At 37.1% G+C, this 24060-nt stretch overlaps 1 protein-coding gene across 5 annotated transcripts in view; it reads left to right on the forward strand.

Moving 5' to 3' along the window:
• PPP3CC (protein phosphatase 3 catalytic subunit gamma) overlaps positions 1–24060 on the forward strand; it is a 100022-nt gene that overhangs the window by 43849 nt on the left and 32113 nt on the right. For all 5 annotated transcript variants that reach the window (XM_080796516.1, XM_080796518.1, XM_080796514.1 and 2 more), the window contains exons 4-6: positions 10533–10644; positions 21636–21781; positions 23198–23337. In XM_080796516.1, the coding sequence (XP_080652642.1) occupies positions 10533–10644; positions 21636–21781; positions 23198–23337 (398 nt within the window). The remainder of the gene's footprint in view (positions 1–10532; positions 10645–21635; positions 21782–23197; positions 23338–24060) is intronic.

Raw genomic sequence — 24060 nt, forward strand, 5'->3', positions numbered from 1 at the left:
AAGAAAGATCTATTCCTTCTTGTAGCTTCTGTATGTAGTAGACATATAGAAAGCTGTATTAACCCAGCTTTGCAAATCAGTTAAATGCTTACCAACCTTTCCTCTTGAAGATAGTGTATAGGCTGTGTATAAATGACATAAACGGCTATTCACCCTAAACAGGGTTTGAATTAGCAGATCTTAATTATAAAACCATAAGCTTCTGGGCTACCATTTACTTTTAGATTAACACCCGATGCTAAATAAGCAGGCACTTAGCTTATCATAGGAATAATTTTTTATATTGTTGCACATAGTAAGCAGTTAATCATTGTTTATTAAAGGAAAAAATGATTAAAGTTAATGAAGTTAATGGAAACTCACAATTTTGTCGCGGCCGGCACGACAACACGACCAGGTTCGAGAGGATAAGAGGATGGTGAAGAACGAAGTCGCAAAGTGATGAGGACAGGAGGGGCAAAGTGGATGATGTCCAAGCAATGCCAGTTTATTCAGAAGAGTGCTCTGATATATATATCGTACAGAGACAATCACAAGGAAGCAGTGATCCATTGCATTCTTAGAATAGTTTCTACAGGTTCCCCTTAGAAAGTTTCTTAAGGCTCATGTGCAAACATCCTGATGCCAAGAGGGCTGCTTAAAGATGAGTTCCCTATAGATAAGTAGACAGAGAAGGGCCAAAAGGGCATCCGGTGCGGTTTATGGCCCCTGCAGGAACAGCAAGTCAAGTTACTGATTCACGGCTTTAGGCCTGCATGTCCTGTTCCAGATAAGTCCCAGAGGGTGGTCGCGTAGGAGAGCGTGAGACCCATAGCACAGGCCCATTCTCAAAAGCACCTCAACTTATTAACCACAGGATTGCTTTAACCCTTAGGTTTCAAGGAGGCGCAAGTCAGGGCCTGGTTTGGTTCACTCTCAAGCTACTGCGCGGCCTCCCACACAATTTACTTAAATATATTCGGAAAATTGAATGATGAGAAAAAATGATTAGAATTAAAATAAAGTAGGGGCACCTGGGTGGCTCCGTTTGTTAAGCGTCCGACTGTTGATTTCAACTCAGGTCATGATCTCAGCGTTGTGAGGTCAAACCCCATGTCGGGCTCCACTCTGGAGCCCTGCTTGGAATTCTCTCTTTCCCTCTCCCTTTGCTCCTCCCCCTGCTCTTTCTCTTTCTCTCTTTCAAATAAATAAATAAAAATTTTTTTTTAAGAAAAAAGAATTCGGGGCACCTGGGTGGCTCAGTGGGTTAAACCTCTGCCTTCGGCTCAGGTCATGATCTCAGGGTCCTGGGATCGAGCCCCACATCGGGCTCCCTGCTCAGTGGGGAGCCTGCTTCCCCCTCTCTCTCTGCCTGCCTCTCTGCCTACTTGTGATCTCTATCTCTCTGTCAAATAAATAAATAAAATAAAAAAAAAAAAGAATTCAGGTCAAGCTATTGTGCATAAAAGATAAAACTATTTTAGAACCTAATGTAAAGACTTGAGTACAGTGGAACCAAAACACATTCATATTTAATGTCCATTGATTCAGCTATATGTGCTTGGCAAATAAAAGAGAAGTAACTTTTGAATAGTGCAAGTAACTAAATTTATAATGTAGCCAGAATAAGTTTGAGATGAGAAATTGAGTCTGCTTGCTGTTCTTGTAGTCTTTAGTTCTGCTTCTCCCTCATAGTGTGATAGTCTCACTGTACTTAGTTTCTGGTGGCTAAAGACTTATTGTATGTGCAGCATCACTCCTAGATCCAAATCAGCTATCTTACCTAGTGCTCATTCAAAGAAGCAGCAGTTACTCTAAAGCTGCCGGAAAAATATACAGGAGAAGTAGATTGTCCTCTTCTGTTAGATGGGTGGTCTAAATTCATGAATCAGAAGAGTTCAGTGTTACCTGCCAGTGCCTCAGATTAATTTAGTGTCATCTATGAGGACACAAATTAGTGGTAGAAGCTAAGAAAATAATTGTTTCCCTGCTGCTCAGTAAATTTCCAAGGTTCTCTTAAGTATGTATCTGGGATGGGTGGAGATGATACCTGCAGACTGTATCATTGAAATGTTTCTCTATTCCAAGTAACCTAAGTGTCCATCAGTAGATGAATGGATAAAGAAAATATAGTCTGTATATATATATACCGGATATAATAGAATATTACTACAACATAAAAGAGAATGAAATGTGGCCATTTGCAACAACATGGATGGACCTAGAGGGTATTATGCTAAGTGAAACAAGACAAAGACAAATGGTATATGATTTCACCTATATGTGGAATCTACAAAACAAATGAACAAACAAAACAGAAGCAGACTTATAAACACAGAGAACAAACTGGTGGTTGTCAGAGTGGGTGGGATGTAGGGAGTTGGGTAAAATAGGTAGAGGGGATTAAGAGATACAGAATTCCAGTTGTAAGATAAGTAAGTCACAGGGATGAAATGTATATCACAGAAAATATAGTCAATAATACAGCATAGGATATGTTATACTAAATGTACAGGCGTCACCAAAGAGAAAATGTTCTTAGATGTCTAGGTGATATAAATGTTATTTGATGATCAGTTGACATGTTGACAACTAATGAATAATTGTTGACATACAGAAAGGATTGTTGAAGTGGAGTACAAATTCTGTTCACACTGAAATAAACAAGTGGTTTTTGAGTGTCTGAACAAATCTGATAATCATGAGCCTGTAGGGGGGCCTGGGTGGCTCAGTTGGTTAACCGGCTGCCTTCAGCTCGGGTCATGATCCCAGGGTCCTGGGATCAACCCCCCACATTGGGCTCCCTGCTCAGCGGGGAGTCCTCTTCTCTCTCTTCCTCTGATCCTCCACGCCGTTCATGCTTGTTCTCTCAAATAAAGAAAATATTTTTTAAAAAATCATGAGCCTATAATTGAATTTTACAAGGTAATTGTGCAATTGCATATATAAGGAAATAAAACTTCAGATTAGAGGCCGAGAAGTGCATCAACCAAATTACACTGAAATATGGATATGAATTGTGCTTTTATATATCTCATTACTTCAAAAAGGTGACTTGGTCTTTTCAGGAGTCAGAAACAAAGACCTTGTTAAATAAAAAGATATATCATGTTCTTGGCTGGGAAATAGAGAAAAAGAGAATGTGCTTTTTAAGTTTATATATGAATTTAATGTCCTTTTTTGAGTGTAGTTAACACACAATGTTGTATTAGTTTCAAGTGTACAACGTAGTGATTCAACAAGTTTATAATTCTATGCTCACCACAAGTGTAGCTACCATACAATGTTTTACCATAATCTTGACTGTTCTCTATACTGTATCTGTTGTTTCTATGACATTCAATAACTAGAAGCGTATACCTCCTACTTCCTTTCACCCATTTTGTGAGTCCCCCCACAACCATCTGTGTGTTCCCCTCTGGCAGCCATCAGTATGTTCTTTGTATTTATAGGTATGATTCTGCTTTTTGTATGTTTGTTTATTTATTCCATTGCTTTGTGTTGGATTCCACACAGAAGTGAAATCATATGGTCTTTGTTTTTCTCAGCCTGATTTATTTCATTTAGAATTTAATGTACTTTTTCTTTGGAATATTCTGTGTAGGTTGATATGTCAAAAACAAAAGTCAACCAAAAAAAAGAAAAAAGTCATCTAAGTGTATTTGTATGTGTCTACGTATTTAAGTTTCATGTTTGTTTTGCAGTGTCTCTCTCAAAATGTACACATATTTTGATCCAACAGTTCCATTTTTGAGAAATACTGCAGATGTACACATAATTATGTACAGACATATGAATGAATAGTTTGTCACAATACTTGAGAGGTCCTACTGGTATTTAATGAGCTGGGTCCAGGGAAACACACATCATCCAATATGCAGGAACCTCCTAAACAACAAAGAACCATGCTTTTCAAATTGTCAGTAGTGCTTCTGTTGAGAAACACTGTTAAATTCTGGGGATGGAGATGAACAAGCAAAGCCAAGTCCTGTACTGTGTTTTCTGTTGAAGGGACAGCATCGTGTATTTGTTTATGCCTGTGAAAAGTCAGGGTAAGGGGCTAAAAGATCGTCAAGGATAGCTAATTTAGATGGAGATTAGGAAGGCCTATTTGAGGAGGTGGTAACCCCTGAGTAGAAACTTGAAAGACCTGAGGGAATGAGCCATGCCTTTGTGGTGGGGGGTCGGGGGAGGGGTGAGTACATTCCTGCAGAGGACCTATGAAGTGTAAAGGTACTGAGGTTGGAGCCAGCCTAATGCAGTCCACGAATAGTAACAAGGCCAGTTCGGCTAGATGGAATAATGAGTAAGGGGAAGTTGTAGGCAATGTATCAGAGAGATAGGCAGGGGTTAGATGATGTCAGGCCTCGCAAACTGTAGTAAGGAGTTTGGGTTTGATTCTGAATGTGGTAGGAAGCCATTGGAGATTGGAGCTAGGGAATGATATATTTGTATTTATGTTTTAAAACAGTTTCTCTGAGGGCACCTGGGTGGCTCCGTTGGTTAAGCATCTGACTCTTGAATTTGGCTCAGGTCATGATCTCAGGGTTGTGAGATTGAGCTGAGCCCCATGTCAGGCTCCTCTTGGGCATGGAGCCTGCTTAAGATTCTCAGTCTCCCTCTGCCTCTCTCCCTTCCCTCTCTCTAAAACAAACAAACAAAACAAAACAGTTATTCCGGCTGTTTCGTGGTAAACTGAATGGAAGCCCAAGAGTGGGTACAGGGAGGCCATTTAGGAATTGAATCCAGTAAGCATGGGCAAGAGATGTCGGTGACTTATATTAGGTTTATTGAGAAGTACCTGGATTTAGAATTTTAAAGTATTTCTTTTTTGGGAGGTGGGAAAATCCCAGTTGAATTAATCAAGCTCTTCAAGTCATGACACATTTATTACTAGTCATTGCAAAGTCCCTCTCTGCTATTTTACTTTTTTTCTTATCTGTGAACTCCTTTTTTTTTCCTCCCTCTTGCCATTATATATGTTTCTGTTACGTTTAGTATATACCAGAGAATACATAGAATACATTACATTAATTTTTTAATATGTAACATTTTGGTGGATAAAGTATTTTAATTTTACATTAGTATTATGGTGCTTATTCAGTGGTCCCCACATGTTAGCATGCATCATAATTTCCTGGAGCAGTTGCTTCAAAACAGATTGCTGGGCCCCACTTGGAATTTCTGATTCATTAGATCTGAGATAAAGTCTGAAAATCTCTATTTCTAAAAAGTTGCCATGTGATGCCAATGTACCACACTTGAGATGAATGTGAGCTCACTGAGAACCACTGCTGTAGCTTTGTTTCTGTTAATTTGGATGTTTTTCACTTACTGTGATGTTTTTAGATTCATCCAGGTTCTCTGGGTCATTGCTTTCTGCCTGCTGCATAGTATTCCATAGTTTACACCTCTGACATTGTAGTCATTTATTCTTTTTTTTTTTTTTTTGTAGTCATTTATTCTTGATGGTGGACACCTATGTCGCCTGCAGTTTCTTTCTACAGTGAACGTTGCTGTGATGGATATTCTTATATAAATCCACTGATGTTCCCATGTTGTAGTTTCTCTGTGGTTTATCAACAAGAGTGGAATTGTCAGGGAAAAGGGTATATACTTTCATTCTTGAACTGACAATCACAGATTCCTCTTCAGAATAGCTGTACTGATCTATGTGCCTGCCTGTAACACCTAAGAGTTCATATTTCCTTACAGCCTTCTCTCCAGAATTTGGTTTTGTCTCATTTTCTAATATTTTTGAGTATAAATGATGAGTCTAAAATAGTATGTTATTGTTTCAATTAGTATTTCTCTAATTACTGATGAAGTTGAGCATCTCCTCATATGTTAGCCATTCCAGTCTTACAATCACTGTTAGGAGTTTCTTGTTTGACCTTTAAGATACAGATTAGACATTTACAAACATATTTCCATATCTGTTTTTAAAAAAATAAATGTACTTGTCAGTGTATATTGCCCTTTAAGTGCTGCTCTATCCGGGTCCCACAGATTTTGATATGTATGGTTTTTATTATCATTTATTATTATTTTTTAAAGATTTTATTTATTTGGCAGACAGAAATCTCAAGTTGGGGGAGAGGCAGGCAGAGAGAGAGAGAGAGAGAGGAGGAAGCAGGCTCCCCGCTGAGCAGAGAGCCTGATGAGGGGCTCTATCCCAGGACCCTGGGATCATGACCTGAGCTGAAGGCAGAGGCTTTAACCCACTGAGCCACCCAGGTGCCCCTATTATCATTTAGTGTTTTATATTTTAAGAATTCTCTTTAACCCTAGGATAATGAAGTAATATTTTTTTGTTTTCAGTCATGCAGGATTTTTTATTAGAGTTAGTATTTTGTTACTGATTCTAATGAATGTAATTTAATTAGAGAACATAACCTGAATAATACTCATACTTTGGAATTTTTTTTGAGACTCCCTTTGTGATGAGGTGCCTAGTAGATTTTTGTGACCATTTTTTTTTTTAAGTACTCTCTATACCCAACATGGGCTTGAACGCACAGCTCCAAGATCAAGAGTTGCCATGTTCTACCAAGTGAGCCAGCCAGGTGCCCCTTTGTGGCTGTCTTGTATATACTTGAAAATAATGCATTGTTTGCATTGCAGTTGTTTGAAATTGCAATTGAAAAATTCTGTTTGCATTGAATTGTTCCTTGTAACTTTCATTATTTTTGTCTGCTTGAACTAGGAGTTGCTTTTGAGTATCAAAATTGCCAACTCCAGTTATTGATTATCTGATTCTTACCATAGTCCTGTCAGTTGTTGCTTGTGTTTGGAGACTGTGTGTGAGATAATGTATATTTCATGATGAGTATATATGATTGATCATTATTTTCAGGTTCTGTGTTTGCGTATATGCCTTCTCGCTAAAATTTATTTGTAGTCCCCAAATCAATACACATAGTGATTTTGAGGTCCTAGGCCCTCTCAGGAGGAGCTAGGAAATAGATATAAACAAACTAACCTGCACATATACCCACATTTTTATTTGTTTCTGTATCTATCTGTATATACCCTATAAAGAGTAAGTTTTGATTCCAGTCCAACATCACAAGATTCAGTCTAGTCTTCTTCCTTTCCTATTCCCATTACCTACAATATATTCACTTGTCTGTTCAATTCTAGTATACCCATGAAATAAGTATATAAAACCAATTCATGCTGTGAAAACAGATTTACTAACTAGAAATACAGTGTTGGTGTATATTTCTGTACATCTTTAGCCTTGTAGTATGCAGACAAAATGCTATTTTCCAAAGTTACTTTGGTCAGTTCTTTTTTTCCCATACTCTTCTTTGTTGCTTTATCTATTTATAATAAAGTTAGGTTTATTACTGTTTGTATTCTGTTTGGGGTTTCTTTCACATGCTGGTTGATTTAATTACTTATTTTGGGGGGGCATGTATAAAACATTACTGTTGTTCTAGAAGTCAAAGCTATCCAAAATATTATCCTTTGAGAAGTATTGCTCCCTCCTCAGTGCTCTTAAACTCTTCCCAGTGCCCCCTTTTTTCCACCCCTTTCCTCTGTGCCCTCTATAGGTAACTTCAGTTTCTGATTTATCCTTCTTGTATTTCTTCTGCACAGATGAGTAAATACATGTGTATTTCTTAAAAAAAAAAACAAACCAGTTTTGTTTTTGTTTTTTTTTTTAAGATTTTATGTATTTATTTGATAGACACACAGAGAGGGGGAACACAAGCAGGGGCAGGGGAAGTGGGAGAGGGAGAAGCAGGCTTCCCGCTGAGCAGGGAGCCTGATTTGGGACTTGATCCCAGGATCCTGGGATTATGACCTAGGCCGAAGGCAGATGCTTAACGCCTAAGCCACCCAGGCACCCCAATACATGTGTATTTCTTATATTTCTTCTTTATTACAGAAACAGTAGCATACTCTTTTGCACTTTGCTTTTTTCACTTCACAGTATATTTTGGAAATTGTTCCAAATCAGGTTATAGAGATCTTTCTGTCTGTTTTTGTTTTGTTTTGTTTTTTGTTTCTTTTTTTTCCGTAGCTTCATGGTACTTTCTTATGTGAGCGTGTCATAATTTGCTCAGCTGTCTGCCCTATGTATGGTCATTTAGGTTGTTTCCAAAATTTTGCTTTATTATAAGCAATACTGCAACTTTGTGCATATGTATTTTCTTATTGTTGGAGGTGTATCTTCAGGGTAGGTCAAAAGTTAAATGAATATTTAGTTTTATCAGTTTTTGCCAATTATTTATTTGAGAGTGGGAGAGAAAGCACAAGCAGGAGGAGAGGCAGAGGGAGAGGGACAAGCAGACTCCCTGCTGAGCAGGAAGCCTGATGTGGGGCTTGATTCCAGGACCTGGAGATCATGACCTGAGTTGAAGGCAGACACACTTAACTGACTTGAGCCACCCATGCACTCCTCACTATTTTTTCTTATAGAACTTAAATGGTTTCATATTGATACCATTAGCTCCCTTGTTCATTTTTCATTTATTATATATTATGTAGGTTATGGATCTAATTTTTTTGAAATGGCACCAGTTGTCCCAGAGACATTTATTAAGAAGTCCATCATTAGGGGCACCTAGTGGCTTAGTCAGTTAAACATCTGACTTCAGCTCTGGTCATGATCTCAGGGTCATGGGATCGTAGGATCAAGTTCTGTGAGGAGCCCCACACTGGACTTTCTGCTTGTGTGCACGTGTGTACTTTTTCTCTCTCAAATAAATAAATAAAATCTTAAAAAAAAAAAAAAGTCCATCATTACTCCTAGTGATCTAGGATTATACCAAAATTCTGTACGTACTTGAATTAATTTCTGGACTATTTTATTCCATTTTATTTACCTATATATGTTCCAGTACCACTGTTTTAATTATAGAAGCTTTATAATATCTTTTGATGTCAAATAGGACTAGTTCCCCTTCCCATGTAGTTCTCTTTTTTCGATGTTTTTTTCTTGGCTGTTTCCTGGCTGTTCTTGCATGTTTATTTTTCCATAGAAATTTTAGTATCACCTTGTCTAACTCCATAAAATAGCTTGTTGGTATTTTTATTGGAATTGCAATAATTTTATAAATTAGGAGGACCTAATGCTGAATCATCCTATCCAAGAACAAGGAGTATTTTTCCATTTATTCTTGCCTATTTTTGTGTCTTTCAGGAGGATTTTAAGTTTTTCTTGGTATTAATTTTGCACGTTTCTTACTAAATTTATTCCTATATGCTTGATCTTGCATTCCTATATGCTTAATCTTCTTTGCTGTATTGTAGATGGAGTTTTCTCTACCATGTGTCCTATTTATTGTGTATATGAAGGCTATTGATTTTGTATATTAATTTATATCCTGCCTTATTGCTGAGTTCTTTTATTATTTGAGTTAGGTTGTTTTTTTTTTTTTAAGATTTTTATTTATTTATTTTGAGAGAGAGAGAGACAGAGTGAGAAAGAGCATGAGAGGGGAAGTCAGAGGGAGAAGCACACTCCCCATGGAGCTGGGAGCCTGATGTGGGACTTGATCCCAGGACTCTGGGACCATGACCTGAGCTGAAGGCAGTTGCTTAACCCACTGAGCTACCCAGGTGCCCTATTTGAGTTAGTTTTATCATTGATCGTTTCCTAGGGTTTTTCAGATATATTTTTTTTCAAAATTTTAAATAATTTTTTAATTTTTTTATAAACATATAATGTATTATTAGCCCTAGTGGTACAGGTCTGTGAATCACCAGATTTACACACTTCACAGCACTCACCATAACACATACCCTCCTCAATGTCCATAACCCCACCACCCTCTCCCTACCCCCCTCCCCCTGGCAACTCTTGGTTTGTTTTGTGAGATTAAGAGTCTCTTATGGTTTGTCTCCCTCCCAGTCCCATCTTGTTTCATTTATTCTTTTCCTACCCCCCAAACCCCCCATGTTGCATCTCCACTTCCTCACATCAGGGAGATCATATGATAGTTGTCTTTCTCCACTTGACTTATTTCGCTAAGCATAATACCCTCTAGTTCCATCCATGTCGTTGCAAATGGCAAGATTTCATTTCTTTTGATGGCTGCATAGTATTCCATTGTCAGATATACTATTATTATATCATCTTCAAATAGATTTTTTTTTACCCATTCTTAAACCTCTAATTAATTTCTCTTGTCTAATTCAATTAGCTAATACCTCTAGTATAGTGTTGAATAGTAGCAGAAGATAGTGGATATCCTTGCCTCATTCCTTATTTTAGTGGAAATGTCTCTGGTGTTTCTTCATTAAATAAAATATAGATTTTAGGATGTAGGGGTGTGTCTGTGTATGTGAATGGCTTTGTCACAGAGTTCTAGATATTTGGATAGAACATTGGAATAGAAATTAAGGAGAAGTATGTATGGAGCCTACTTACTAGACTAGGGCAATAGCATGTCACATTCAAAAAGCTGGAAGTTTTCATGTTTCAGTTTGGGAATAGCAATGAGCTATGCCATTATAGCAAGTCATTTGAATTCCTATAAATTGTCTTTATGTGTTATCATGGTCATGTATAAAAATTTATCCTTATATTTGTCTTACAGTGTGTGCTGTTTTTATGGAGTTTAAAAATTAATCATCCCAAAACAGTGTTTCTGCTTCGAGGAAATCATGAATGCAGGCATCTTACAGAGTATTTCACCTTCAAACAGGAATGTAAGTATAATCACTTTTCCAGAACTTTTTTTTTTCTTGAAGTAAACTCTATTCCTAATGTGGGGCTTGAACTCACAGCTCCGAGATCAAGAGTCACTTGCTCTGCTGACTAAGCCAGCCAGGCACTTCCATAACTTTTTTAGTTCCCCTGTTCTCAGTCCCAAAATGAACCAAACATGCAGAAAAGAAACTAATGGAACTCAAACGCTTCCTGGTTTTCATTTTCTGGTCAGAACCAAGATTCTACCTTTTAAAATGTTTATTTTGAAAATAACTTGTAGTTTCACCCTATGTATATTAAAGTAATACATTTGAGGTATTTGGAAAACATAGAAAAGTCCCAAAAAGATAAAAATTGTGCATAGTTATACCACTTAAATATAATAACTATCATCTCACTATTTGAGAGATAGTCTTCTTTTCTGCATATATAAAAGCCTATCATGAAATAGTTCAAATGCATATATATGTACATATTTTCAAAATAAAATTGGGCTACTATATGTACTGATTAATAAATTGCTCTTTTCACTTTATGTAAGAAAAATTTTCTGTACCACTCACTATTTTTGAACATGATTTTAAAATGTTATTTTAATATTTTTAAGGTATTCCATCTTATGAATGCACTTATCATGTAGCCAATTTAGTAATAACTGTATGACATTTCTATCATTTCCAACTATAAATAATACTGTAATAGTAAAAATGTTTATTATTAAAGGTAGAATTTTTGAAAGTCAAAATGTTGCTAGCTGTTTGAAAAAAAAACAAACAAAATACCTCACAGATTTCTTTGACCAGAATGTAGGTACTCACAATTGGCTTTTACTTAACATTCAATGTGATGGTAATGTATTGGGCTGGTTTGAGAGAACTTACCCAGGGCATTTGCAGTTACTGTTTCCCAGATAGCTCTCTGTTCATTCATGTCATCTAAGAGACTTTCTTCCCTGGTTGCTTTTTCTAAGCATCACTTTACTCTCATGCCCTGCTTTTTAAAAAAACTAGTATCTATCAATACCTGAAATTTTTATATATTTTTATATAAAATTTATATTTTATTTCATTTTATTTTTTTAAGATTTTTATTTATTTATTTGAGAGCGACAGAGAGAGCACAAGCAGGGGGAGAGGCAGAGGGAGAAGGAGGCTCTCTGAGCAGGGAGCCCGATGCGGGACTAGATTTCAGGACCCTGGGATCATGACCTGAGCCAATGCTTAACTGACTGAGCCACCCAGGCACCCTAAAATTTATATTTTAAAAATACATTTATTGGGGCGCCTGGGTGGCTCAGTGGGTTAAGCCTCTGCCTTTGGCTCGGGTCATGATCTCAGGGTCCTGGGATCGAGCCCCACATCAGGCTCTCTGCTCAGCAGGGAGCCTGCTTCCCTTCCTCTCTCTCTCTGCCTGCCCCTCTGCCTACTTGTGATCCTTGTCAAATAAATAAAATCTTTAAAAAAAAATACATTTATTATTTTTCTCTCCTCCCATAATTTAAGTTCCATGACAGCAGGGACTTGTTTTATCCACTGTTGTTTTTCTAGAACAGTATCTAATAACTCATAGGAGATAGCTTAAAAATATTGGTTGAATGAATAATCATCTAGGATTTGTACTTTGGCACAAATTCTCAGAAGACAATTATTAGACTAGAGGGCATGAACATTTTAAAGACTTTGGTTACATACTCTAACTAGCCCTCTAAAAATATTATGTATCAATTCATACTTTAAGGAATTTTTGTATTTTTATATGAAGTGAAAGGAAAGTATTGAATTAAAACCCACAAAATTTTAACCCTTTTAATTTCTAAAATGTTAGCATATTCCCTTTTTTTTTTTAAGTTTTTTAAAATTTATTTGACAGAGAGAGACACAGTGAGAGAGGGAACACAAGCAGGGTGAGTGGGAGAGGGAGAATCAGGCCTCCCGCTGAGCATGGAGCCTGATGCAGGGCTCGATCCCCGGACCCTGGGATCACGACCTAAGCCAAAGGCAGATGCTTAATGACCTGAGCCGCCCAGGCACCCCTAGCATATTTTTTTTTTTAAAGATTTTATTTATTTATTTGTCGGAGAGAGAGAGAGCACAAGCAGGGAGAGTGGCAGGCAGAGGGAGAAGCAGACTTCCTGCTGAGTAGGGAGATTGATGTGTGACTTGATCCCAGAACCCTAGAATCATGACCCGAATTGAAGGCAGACACTTAGTAGACTGAACCACCCAGGCGTCCTGCCTGTAGCATATTCTTTGTAAAATAAGGAAGCTGAACAAAATTCCTGGGTGACTCAGTCAGTTAAGAGTCTGCCTTTGGCTCAGGTCATGATCCCAGGGTCCTGGGATCGAGTCCAGTGTTGGGCTCTCTGCTCAGTGGGGAGCCTGCTTCTCCTTCTCCCTTTTCTGTTCCCTGTGCTTATGCTTTCTCTTGCTCTCCCCTGTTCTCTAGCAAATAAATAAATAAAATCTTTTTAAAAAATAAGTAAATAAATGAAGTCTTGAGTATTGTTTGACTCTAAAATCTACCTCTTTCCCCACATAATACTGAATATATACAAATGCTTTAATGTCATAATGATGGTTTGAGCATGGATTTTATTTTGTGTCCTATTCAGATTTCTCCTCAGATTATTATCTTGGAGGAATATATCATAGAATATTTAAAGCTTTATTCCCAAAAGGATATCCAAGGTTGAAAAAAACAACTTTGAAATTTGTTTTCTGAGGCTCAAGAGTTTATCCAGTCCTTCTCCCCAAATCCCTTTACTTATAGGTAGATAACAACTTGCTAGTGTTCCATATGCTCACAGTAACTCTTGTTATTGTAGCTTCCTACACTGGAGTTGGCAGTTGTAATAAACAGCCTTTCTCCTAGTAGATGATGAAAGGAAAGGTTGTTCTTATTACAAAAATTTTTAGAGTATGAACGCTTAAAAAAAGTTCCACTGACAGAACAGTGAGCTATAAGTGGGCAAGATACAGATCATTTCAGACCTTGGGACTTAGAATAAACAGTTCAAATCAGTAGGTAACACCTAGGAAATTTTAAAAAATTAGATCTGTTGGTGTGTTTAAATTAGTATAAGATATTTGAAGAGTAATTTTGGAATATATTTGGTATATATTTGGTATATATTTGGTATATTTGGAATATACCCAGCCGTTTGGCTTATAGGAGTTTTCCTGCAGATTATATACGTTTTTTAAATTTTTTAAAAAATTTATTTATTTGTTAGAGAGAGTGCGAGCAAGCACAGGCAGACAGAGTGGTAGGCAGAGGCAGAGAGAGAAGCAGGCTCCCCGCCAAGCAAGAAGCCCGATGTGGAACTCGATCCCAGGACGCTGGGATCATGACCTGAGCCGAAGGCAGCCGCTTAACCAACTGAGCCACCCAGGCGTCCCTATATACGTTTTTTAATGCTGTGCAACAAATCACCACAAATTTAGCAGTTTGAAACAACACATTTATTACCTCACAGTTAGTGTAGGTCAGAAGTCCAGGCAGAGTGTGGCTGAATTCTCTGCTCAGGGTCTCCCTGAACTGAAATCCAAGTGTCACCAGGGCTGCAGTTCTCATCTGGAGCTTGGGGTCTTTTCTAAGCTCACCAGTTTTTGGCAGCCCGTATGACTGTTAGGGTTAATGTTCATTGTTTTCCTGCTAGCTGTTGGCTAGGGACTGCCCTCAGCTTCCAGAGATTGCTTGTATTTCGTTGCCGTGTGGCCCCCTAGGCAGTTCACGGTGTCAGTGTCGATGTTTACTTTTTTCCAGGCAGCCCAAATGCACCTCTCTGCCTTCCTCTTCTGTGATCAGCCAGCTAGGGAAAACCTTTTAGGTTTTCACCTGATTAGGTCAGGCTTACCTAGAAGAATCTTCCTTTTGTCCTAAGGATATGTAATCATAGGAGTCTCAACATATTCACAAATTCCAGCCATTGAAAGTGACCATAGATTATACAATGCTATAGGTCATTGCTGGTCATTTTAGAATTCTGCTTACCATACTGTATACTTGGAAAAAATAATAGGATATGGATGTATAAGGATGTATGATAACAATTATAGTGTTAATTGTAATAGCAAAAAAAAAAAAAAAAGATAATTTATGGGCGCCTGGGTGGCTCAGTTGATTAAGCAACTGCCTTTGGCTTAGGTCATGATCCTGGAGTCCTGGGATCGAGTCCCACATCAGGCTCCCTGCTCAGCGGGGAGTCTGCTTCTCCATCTGACCTCTCCCTTCTCATGCTGTCTCTCTCTGTCTCAAATAAATAAAATAAAACAAGTCTTTTAAAAAAAGATAATTTAAATATCAGAAAGGGACTGCTTAAATAATACATTTGAAAGATGTATTAATACATCTTCAAAAATAGAATAGTAGGCAGCTGTTGAAAGACCAAGGTGGACTTAGATGTACTAATGTAGACACATGTTAAAATACTTTGTTCAGTGACAGAAGCCATTTGCAGAACATGTATAATGTGATCTCCTTTGTAAATTAAAAATATATAATGTGCAAAAAATAAAAAACCGTAATTACTTGTAGGGAGTTGGGTCAGCAGGACTTGTACTTTTAATTTTATATCTTCCTGTGGTACTGCTGGAATTATCTTTTATCACCACCATGTACTCCTATTATAATAAATTTTTATTTTTATTTTATTTTTTTAAGCTTTTATTTATTTATTTGACAGAGAGAGACAGAGAGAGAGAGGGAACACAAGCAGGGGGAGTGGGAGAGGGAGAAGCAGACTTCCCACCATGCAGGGAGCCCAATGCGGGTCTGGATCCCAGGACCCTGGGTTCATGACCTGAGCTGGAAGCAGGAGCTTAACTACTGAGCCACCCAGGCGCTCCTGTAATATATTTTTAAGTTGGTAACTTCAAAATCACCTGAATGGGCCCCAAGCATTTAAAAGGCTTTTTAAAGCACAACAAATAATTGTGCAGCATGCTGCTGGTTTAGAACACCTGCTCCAGAGGCCTGGAAAGTGTCTGCTGTCATTTGAGAACCACTTCACCAAATAGTTTAAAAATTGGAAATATTTTGCATTGTTTTTATAAGGCAAATGCGGGGATATCACTCATTAAATTTCCTTTTCTTTACCTGGGAAAATTAAATAACACATATCAAGGACCTGGAACAATTAGCATTTAACAGTAAATAAGTCATAAGGGGGCACCTGGGTGGCTCAGTGGGTTAAAGATCCCAGGGTCCTGGGATCGAGCCCCGCATCGGGCTCTCTGCTCAGCAGGGAGCCTGCTTTCCCCCCTCTCTCCCTGCCTGCCTCTCTGCCTAGTTGTGACCTCTCTCTCTCTCTCTGTCAAATAAATAGAAAAAATATATATCTTTAAAAAAAAAAAAGTCATAAGAAATCTGCCTGTGGATGCCTCTGTTCTGAATTAAGGGTCAGGTTTTTTTAGGTAACATTTTTATCCAATTCTTCCTCTGTTATCTCAGAGTTTCTTTTTTGACTAGTATAAATTGGTTCAGACTATTTTTAGAAGATGGAACAATAGGTATGAGGAAACATTTTAAGTGTTTCATTTTGCGCAGAATTTCTTATCTTAGGTTTTTATTTACTTTTCACATGCTTTAATTAGTCAAACCAGGTTTCTTTTATTCTTATCTTCAGAGATACTCATGTTTCATTCTAATGCTGCATCTGAAATGTGAATAAATCTTGGAACAAGCACACAAATACAATTTCACATTTTATTCTTATGAGCAAAGAGCATGTGCTGCTTTGTATGGATGTTTTCACTAATAAGCTGAGCTCTCTCTCTCTCTTTTTTAAAAAATTTTATTTATTTATTTGACAGAGAGAGAGATCACAAGTAGGCAGAGAGGCAGGCAGAGAGAGAGGGGGAAGCAGGCTCCCCACTGAGCAGAGATCCCGATGTGGGGTTTGATCCCGACCCTGAGATCATGACCTGAGCTGAAGGCAGAGGCTTAACCCACAGCCACCCAGGCATCCCATAATGTCGCAATTTGGATACTGGTTAGAACTTGTGGGGCAAAAAAAAAAAAGAACTTGTATCACCACTGTGATCCTGTGATTGAGGTAATTTTCCCTTTGATATGGAAATTACTGTTTTATGGATGAAGCTTCAAATTTGTCCTGAAAATAAAACACTGAGCCAGCTTATTTAACCTTTGGGAATTACATATTTGGCTATTTCCCTATTAAATATTTAATTTGAAATAATGATTGGGAGGAGAATTGCATGGTATTAGGAGCATGAACAGGTTCAATTTCCAGTTCTACCACTTACTAGCTTGTGACTTCGGGCAAGTAGGCCCAATTTCTTCAGCTCTTTAATGAAGATAGTAATAGTACTTGTTTCATAGGGTTTCTGTGAAGATAAAATAAGGTGATTTCATTAGTTAATACTTACATAATATCTACCCTGTGCCAGATGTTATTCAGAGCATTTTATATATATGAGTTCATTTAATCTTCTCAGCAACCTTGTAATATAGGTATGTATTGTTATTATGCCCATTTTATAGATGAAGAAATCAAAGCACAGGGAACTAAGTAATTTGTGCTGAGTATCACAACTAGTAAGCCAAGCGTCAGATCTGGGCAGTCAGGTTCCAGACTCCATTCTCTTGACCACCATGCTGTGGGGAACACTTAACTCACTGAGGCACAGATACATTGTTATCCTTCAACAAATTTCAATAATAAAGGTAATATAATAATGAATATTACTATACAAATTCATATAATTCATCAGAGAAAACATAGATAAACTATAAACAAGAATATAAATATCTTCAGTCTAACTCCTCAGAAAATAAATATGTTGGTATTTATATACCTGTTCATATACTTTAAGTAAATAACATTTTGTAAACTATTTCGGTCACATGTTAATGTAACATTAACTTCTTTTGGCTTAATTTGATTCATAATCTCCTGGTTTTTAAAAATATGAATTTTTTAATTTTAATTCCAGTATGGTTAATAATTAGTGTTATGTTAGTTTCAGATATACAATATAGTGGTTCAACAATTCTGTACATTACTCAGTGCTCATAATGATAAGTGTACTCTTAATCCCCATCACCTATTTGGCCCATCTCCCCACTCACCTCTCCTCTGGTAACTAGTAGTTAAGAGTCTGTTTCTTGGTTTCTCTCTCTCTCTCTCTCTCTCTCTTTTTAAAAAAATTTTTATTTGAGATTGAGAGAAAGAGCGAGCACAGACAGGGGTTGGGGGGGTGGGCAGGGAGGAACAGTGGGAGAAGGAGAAACAGGCTTTCCACTGAGCAGAGCCCGACATGGGGCTCGATTCCAGAACCCTGGGATCATGACCTGAGCTGAAGCTTAACCAGTTGAGCCACCCCGGCTCCCCTCTCTCTCTCTCTCTCTTTTTTTTTTTTTTGGTTTTGTTTTGTTTTGTTTCTTAAATTCCACATGAGTGAAATCATGTGGTATTTTTCTTTCTCTGGCTGCCTTCATTTAGCATTATATTCTAGCTCCATCCATGTCATTGCAAACAGCAAGATTTCTTTATTTTTGTGGTTAAATAATAAATATTCCATTGTACCTATACTTATAACATTTTCTTTATCCATTCATGTATCAATGAACATATGAGCTGTTTCCATAATTTGTCTATTGTAAATAATGCTGCAGTAAACATAGGGGTGCAGATATCCTTTTGAATTAGTGTTTTTGTATTCTTTGGGTAAATAAGCAGTAGTGTGATTACTCGACTATAGGGTAGTTCTACTTCTAATTTCTTGAGGAATTGTTTTCCACAGTAGCTGCACCAGTTTGCATTCCTACCAGCAGTGCACAAGGGTTCCATTTTTTCTGCACATTCTCGCCAACACTTGTTTTCTGTGTAACCTCCTGTTTTAATGTACAAATGGGGTTAAGACACTGTATTGCTTGCCATCTTTCTCCAGACTTGATATCCTTTTGGTAGTAGGCTAAGGAATTCTTTTGAGTCATTCATAGACCTTTCTCCAAAGAAGACATCCAGATGACCAACAGACATATGAAAAGTTGTTCAGTATCACTAATCATCAGGGAAATGCATATCAAAACCACAGTGAGCTATCACCTCATACTAGTCAGAATGGTTAGTATCAAAAAGACAAGAAATAACAAGTAAAGGTGGGGAGAAGGATGTAAGTTGGTGCAGCCATTATGGAAAACAGTATGGAGTTTCCTTACAAAATTAAAAATAGGGGAAAAAAAATAGAAGTACCGTATAATTCCATCACTTAGGGATTTAACCAAAGAAAATGAAAACAGTAATTTGAAAGATATATGCACCCTTATGTTTATTGTAACATTAATTACAGTAGCCAAGATATGAAAGCAACATAGTATTCTTTGATAGGAAAAAAGATAAAGATGTGGTGTGTATTACACAGAGTAATATTTTTTTCTTTTTTAAAAAAGATTTTATTTATTTATTTGAGAGAGAGAGAGAGAAAGCAGGAGCAGGGGGAGGGTCAGAGGGAGAAGCAGACCACCCGGCCAAGCAGGGAGCGTGATGCAGGGCTCCATCCTAGGACACCAGGAAACTGGGATCGGGAACTAAGCCGAAATCAAGAGTCGACCTCTTAACTGACTGAGCCGCCTAGGTGCCCCTACACACAACAGTGTTACTCAGCCATAAAATGAATGAAAACTCTTGTTCTTTGTGATAACATGGAATGACCCAGGGGGTATTATATTAAGTGAGATAAGTCAGAGAAAGACAAATACCTTATGATTTCACTTAGATGTGGAATCTGAAAAACAAAACAAAAGCATAAACAGACTCGTAAATATGTAGAACAAATATGTTTCCAGAGGGGAAACCAGTGGGAGAATGGACTAAATGGGTTAAGGTGATTAAGAGGCACAAACTTCCAGTTAGAGAATAAATAAGTCACAGGAATGAAAAGTATGACATAGGATATATAGTCAATAATATTGTAATAACTATATGATAAGGATGGTAACTACTCTTATCATGGTGAGCATTACATAATGTATAGAATTGAATTACTGTGTTGTACTGAAACTAATATGACATTGCATGTCAATTATACTTGAATTAAAAACAAAAACAAAAACACAGAACTTCTGCCTATATCCAAGCTTAAGACTCTTACAGGGGAATTTTTTATTGACATTGGCAACAGAGGGAACTCTGGCTCCAAGGGTTTTTTAATCACTGGCCACAGACAAAAGGAGTTGGTTTTTTTGTTTTAACTTTTTTCCTCACATAAACTTTGTGGCCAGTATGGATCTACTTTTGCAATAGTCAAAATTTATAGCGTTCAGATAAAAAGCAGAATATAAGGATGTAATTTTAAGGAGATGCAAAGATTCATAAGGCATGGCTCTTATTAACTTGGTTGTCCTATTAGAGTTAGCATATGTTCTGAAATAAGATGATCTTAATTGTGGTCATGGTAATATAAAGTGCTCTGAACTTTTTAAAGGAACCCACAAACTCCCTTAATGCTCTCAAACCTTGGCAATAAGGAGAAGAACCTCACATTCAGGAATAGAAGGTCTTTTAACCTCAAATATGGTCCTTTCATTTATACCTCCCCTTTAGAAATGTCTCTCCAGACATTTTTGCCATCCATGTTCTGTACTCTGGCCCAAATCTGGACCATTACCCTTCACTTTAGTCTCCAAAGCCTTGCTAAGACCAGGCTCTGATCCTTAAACACATCTTTTCTAAAAGCTTGGAAATTATAAGTAAGTAAACACAGAAATAATGATCAGCTAGATAATCTGACTCACTTGCTAAAGCTTTGTTCACTAGGTCCTGTAGGCTTGTCTCATCTTCACAGAATTTTGGAAGAGAAGGAGCTCACAGTTCTGTAAGGCTGCCTGCCTATGCAGCCTCTTGCCTTCTCTACCAACAGGCACCTCCACACTTGACTTTCTGAAATCCAAGGCCAAGGAAGAAGAAAATATTCCCTTTCTCTTTAAACTAAAATCATCTTGTAGCTTTCCACCTCTTACTTCATGACAGATTCTTTCTGGGTAATTGTGGAGACCCCACCCTTGGCCCACTGGAGTGTTTCCTTGTTCTTTAACTCCAAAATACAGTTCATAAAGGTGAACATTTATTTTTATTTTTATTTTTTTTATCTATTTGAAAGAGACGGAGAGGGAGCCTGATGAGGGACTCGATCTCATGACCTGAGCCAAAGGCAGATTGTTTAACCAGTTGAGAGCCACCTAGGCACCCCAAAGATGAACTTTTTTACATAAAATAGAATTGGGATGAAATGTTCTTAAAGATCTGAAAAATCATAGCAAAAGATTACTGACATTTTATTGATTACTCTTAAAACTTCAGTTTCCAATTATATATCTTCAGTACCCACAGGGAGTCTTTTTTTTAGTTCCCCCAAAATATTCAGGTTTACAAGACTACTGTGGGCCATATTGGCATTTATCTGCTTAGAAATGGGGATCCTAGCATCCCTTTTCAGTGGAGTAGTCCTCATAGGAGTGAATATAGCAGTCCAAAGATTTTCTGCCTTTTGCCTCCCCCTCCAAGTCACAGTTCAGGTTTAGGGAAACAATATCCACATTGGGTAGATCAGGGAGTCCCTGTGGCTTAGAAGCCTCATGTAGCACGATTCCCGATATTGCCCATAGAGCCCACAGGGACCTAGCTTGAGTCATCCACTCAGAAGTCCAAAGCTATAGCTACCTACCAGGTAATTGAGTAATTTTTACCATAAGCCATGTTGCCTTATAACACAGCTGACATTCACCTTACCAGGTTTCCAAGGCAACAGAGCTGGAAAGTTACCCAAGGTCACACTTGTCTACAGAGGAGATTTTCTTTACCTTTCATCTACAACTTTTCAAGAATATTTTTATAAAGATGATTTTTTTCAAATTGGCCTGAAATAATTCGCTTTGAAGTAGCTTCATAATTTTCTGTCCAGTATCCTTTTTCACATATGATAAATTTTAGCTTTTCTTACTTTGACTGTTTTTCTTTTTTTGATAGGTCGAATCAAATATTCTGAACAGGTGTATGATGCATGTATGGAGACATTTGACTGTCTTCCTCTTGCCGCCCTCTTAAACCAGCAGTTTCTGTGTGTACATGGAGGAATGTCACCTGAAATTACTAGTTTAGATGACATTAAGAAAGTAAGTAATCTTTCATTAGTCTCATGGAGTATATATATTTTTGGTTTTATTTTTTACTGTAGTCTAATATGCCTCTATTGCTGAAAATTTTTGAATACAGATAATCAAAAGTAAGAAAGTGGAAATCACCTGTGATCTCCTTATTGGCAGACAACCACTGTTAACATTTTGCTAAACATCTTCCAGAAAATATCTGTAAAGTTTAATGAAATCTGTATTTTCACCCACTGGAAACATAACCTATTTTGAGTATAGCCCTGAAACTTTAAATTTTGTAGCAATACGAAAGGAAGGAAATCAGGGTTCTAATCCCTGTCCTGCAGTTAATTGTGTAACCTTGACCAAACAACTTAACTCTAAGTCACATTTTCTTCTCTGAGAAATGAAAAAGTTAGAAGAGATGGTCTGAGGACTTCCAGCTCTGAAATTTCATTAACTTTGACATTTTAGATGATAGAATTTAATTGCTACACTGTGTGAATTGGTGGTTATTATTTTTGGGATTTTCTATAAGGATGATCCATCCTTTTTTCACTTTTCTTGTTCTACATTATATCTTTTCTCTACCTTTGTATTTTTCTACCTGTCTCATGTAGGTACTGAAATTAAAGATTTTTCTGTTTATAAGAATTTTCTCTGAATTAAAGTTTACTCTCCTCAGGGTAAGAAGATATGCCTATATTTCTGCTGCCTTATGGTCTTTAAATAACCAGAATTTCTCTTTTACAGTATAAGTCTTGAATTTTGCAGTTCTGAATCAATTGTATTAAAAACTTCCCCTTTCATTTAGTAGAAGTCTTCAGCTATTTTAGTTACTGGTTTTGTCTTGGTGTTTATGCTACTAACAACCAAAGCAGCAGTGACTCAAGTCTTACATTAATGACTTACATTGAAATGCCTGCACTGCATAGAATGGAAAGGATGAAAGTCCTTCACAAAATAAAACTAGAAATCTCCATAGGAATGAAGTAAACAATGAACAGAACAGTTGTAAAACCTTTCTTGCTCTGATGGTAATGTTAGCTCACCTAGGCAGTTGAGCCGTTACATAGTCTTTCTTAATAATAGTGTATCTCCATAGTGGTTGATTTCACATTTGAATTAGGTGGGTACTGCTTTTAAGACTAGGACGTAAAGGAGTCCTTTTCTACAGTATGGCTAGATGACAGGGATAGTTATACAAGTTTATTTCAAAAAAAATAATAAAAATTGTGTATCCAAATTTATTAAATGCTCATTTTCTTCCTAAAGGAAAAATTCTTTATTGGGGCTTGCTGCTTTTTCTCCTAACATGTTCTTGTGGGTGGGAGGGTTTTGTTTTTTGTTTTGTTTTGTTTTATTTTTGACCCATACCAGTTTGCAAAAGCTCTTTTGCCTTCATGATTTTGCTTCTTTTGGCTTTTGTGTGTTTTCTAGTTAGACAGGTTTAAAGAACCTCCAGCCTTTGGGCCAGTGTGTGACCTGCTTTGGTCTGATCCTTCAGAGGATTATGGCAATGAAAAGACCTTGGAGCACTATACTCACAACACTGTCCGAGGGTGCTCTTATTTTTACAGGTAAGCCAATCCTCAAAGTTATAAAATTAGGAAAAGCAGTTGTAATATGTTTCATCAAATTATTTATAAGTACTTTATATCCCTAATTTGCGTACTATAAAACCTTTTTTATTTTTTGATGACTAGAAGGCAGAAAATCCTTGTTTATTTTGTTACATTTTAGTAGGTATTATGTACCCTCATATATGAGTACCTTCATTAGGACCTAAATGTAATATACTGAACATGATTGAACAGAACATCTTACAGTGCTTAAATGTTATTTTCTGACTCAAAACAACCTTGATTATTTCTTCCCAACATCATCTTTGAGCTTTTTTTAAAAATAAAGATTTGTTGGCTCTTTCCCCAGAGATTCTGATTCAATGAGTCTGAGACAGGAAAATCCTGTTATTTTTTTAAAAAGCTCTCTAGCGTTTGGAACCACTGCTATAGGCAAAGATATAAAAAGAACAGGACATTGTGAACTAAGCCCAGGACATTTCCTGGAAGTTGGCTGTTGTCTTAAATCTTGTATGTGAGCTTTTATTTTGTTCTGCTGTTCAAAAATAGGGAGATAGAGAGAGGTTTGAGGTCTAAATTTTTTTAATGCCAGTGTTTTAGTGTGACAAGTAATGCATACATTTAGTTCAAGTCTCTGTTAATTGCCTAGTTAAAACACTTACTAAATGAAATGCACATAAAATAAGTGAAAAGCCTTAATACTGTCATAGTTGTAACATT

The sequence above is a fragment of the Martes martes genome, assembly GCF_963455335.1.
Source record: "Martes martes genome assembly, chromosome: 2".
Classification (NCBI taxonomy): domain Eukaryota; kingdom Metazoa; phylum Chordata; class Mammalia; order Carnivora; family Mustelidae; genus Martes; species Martes martes.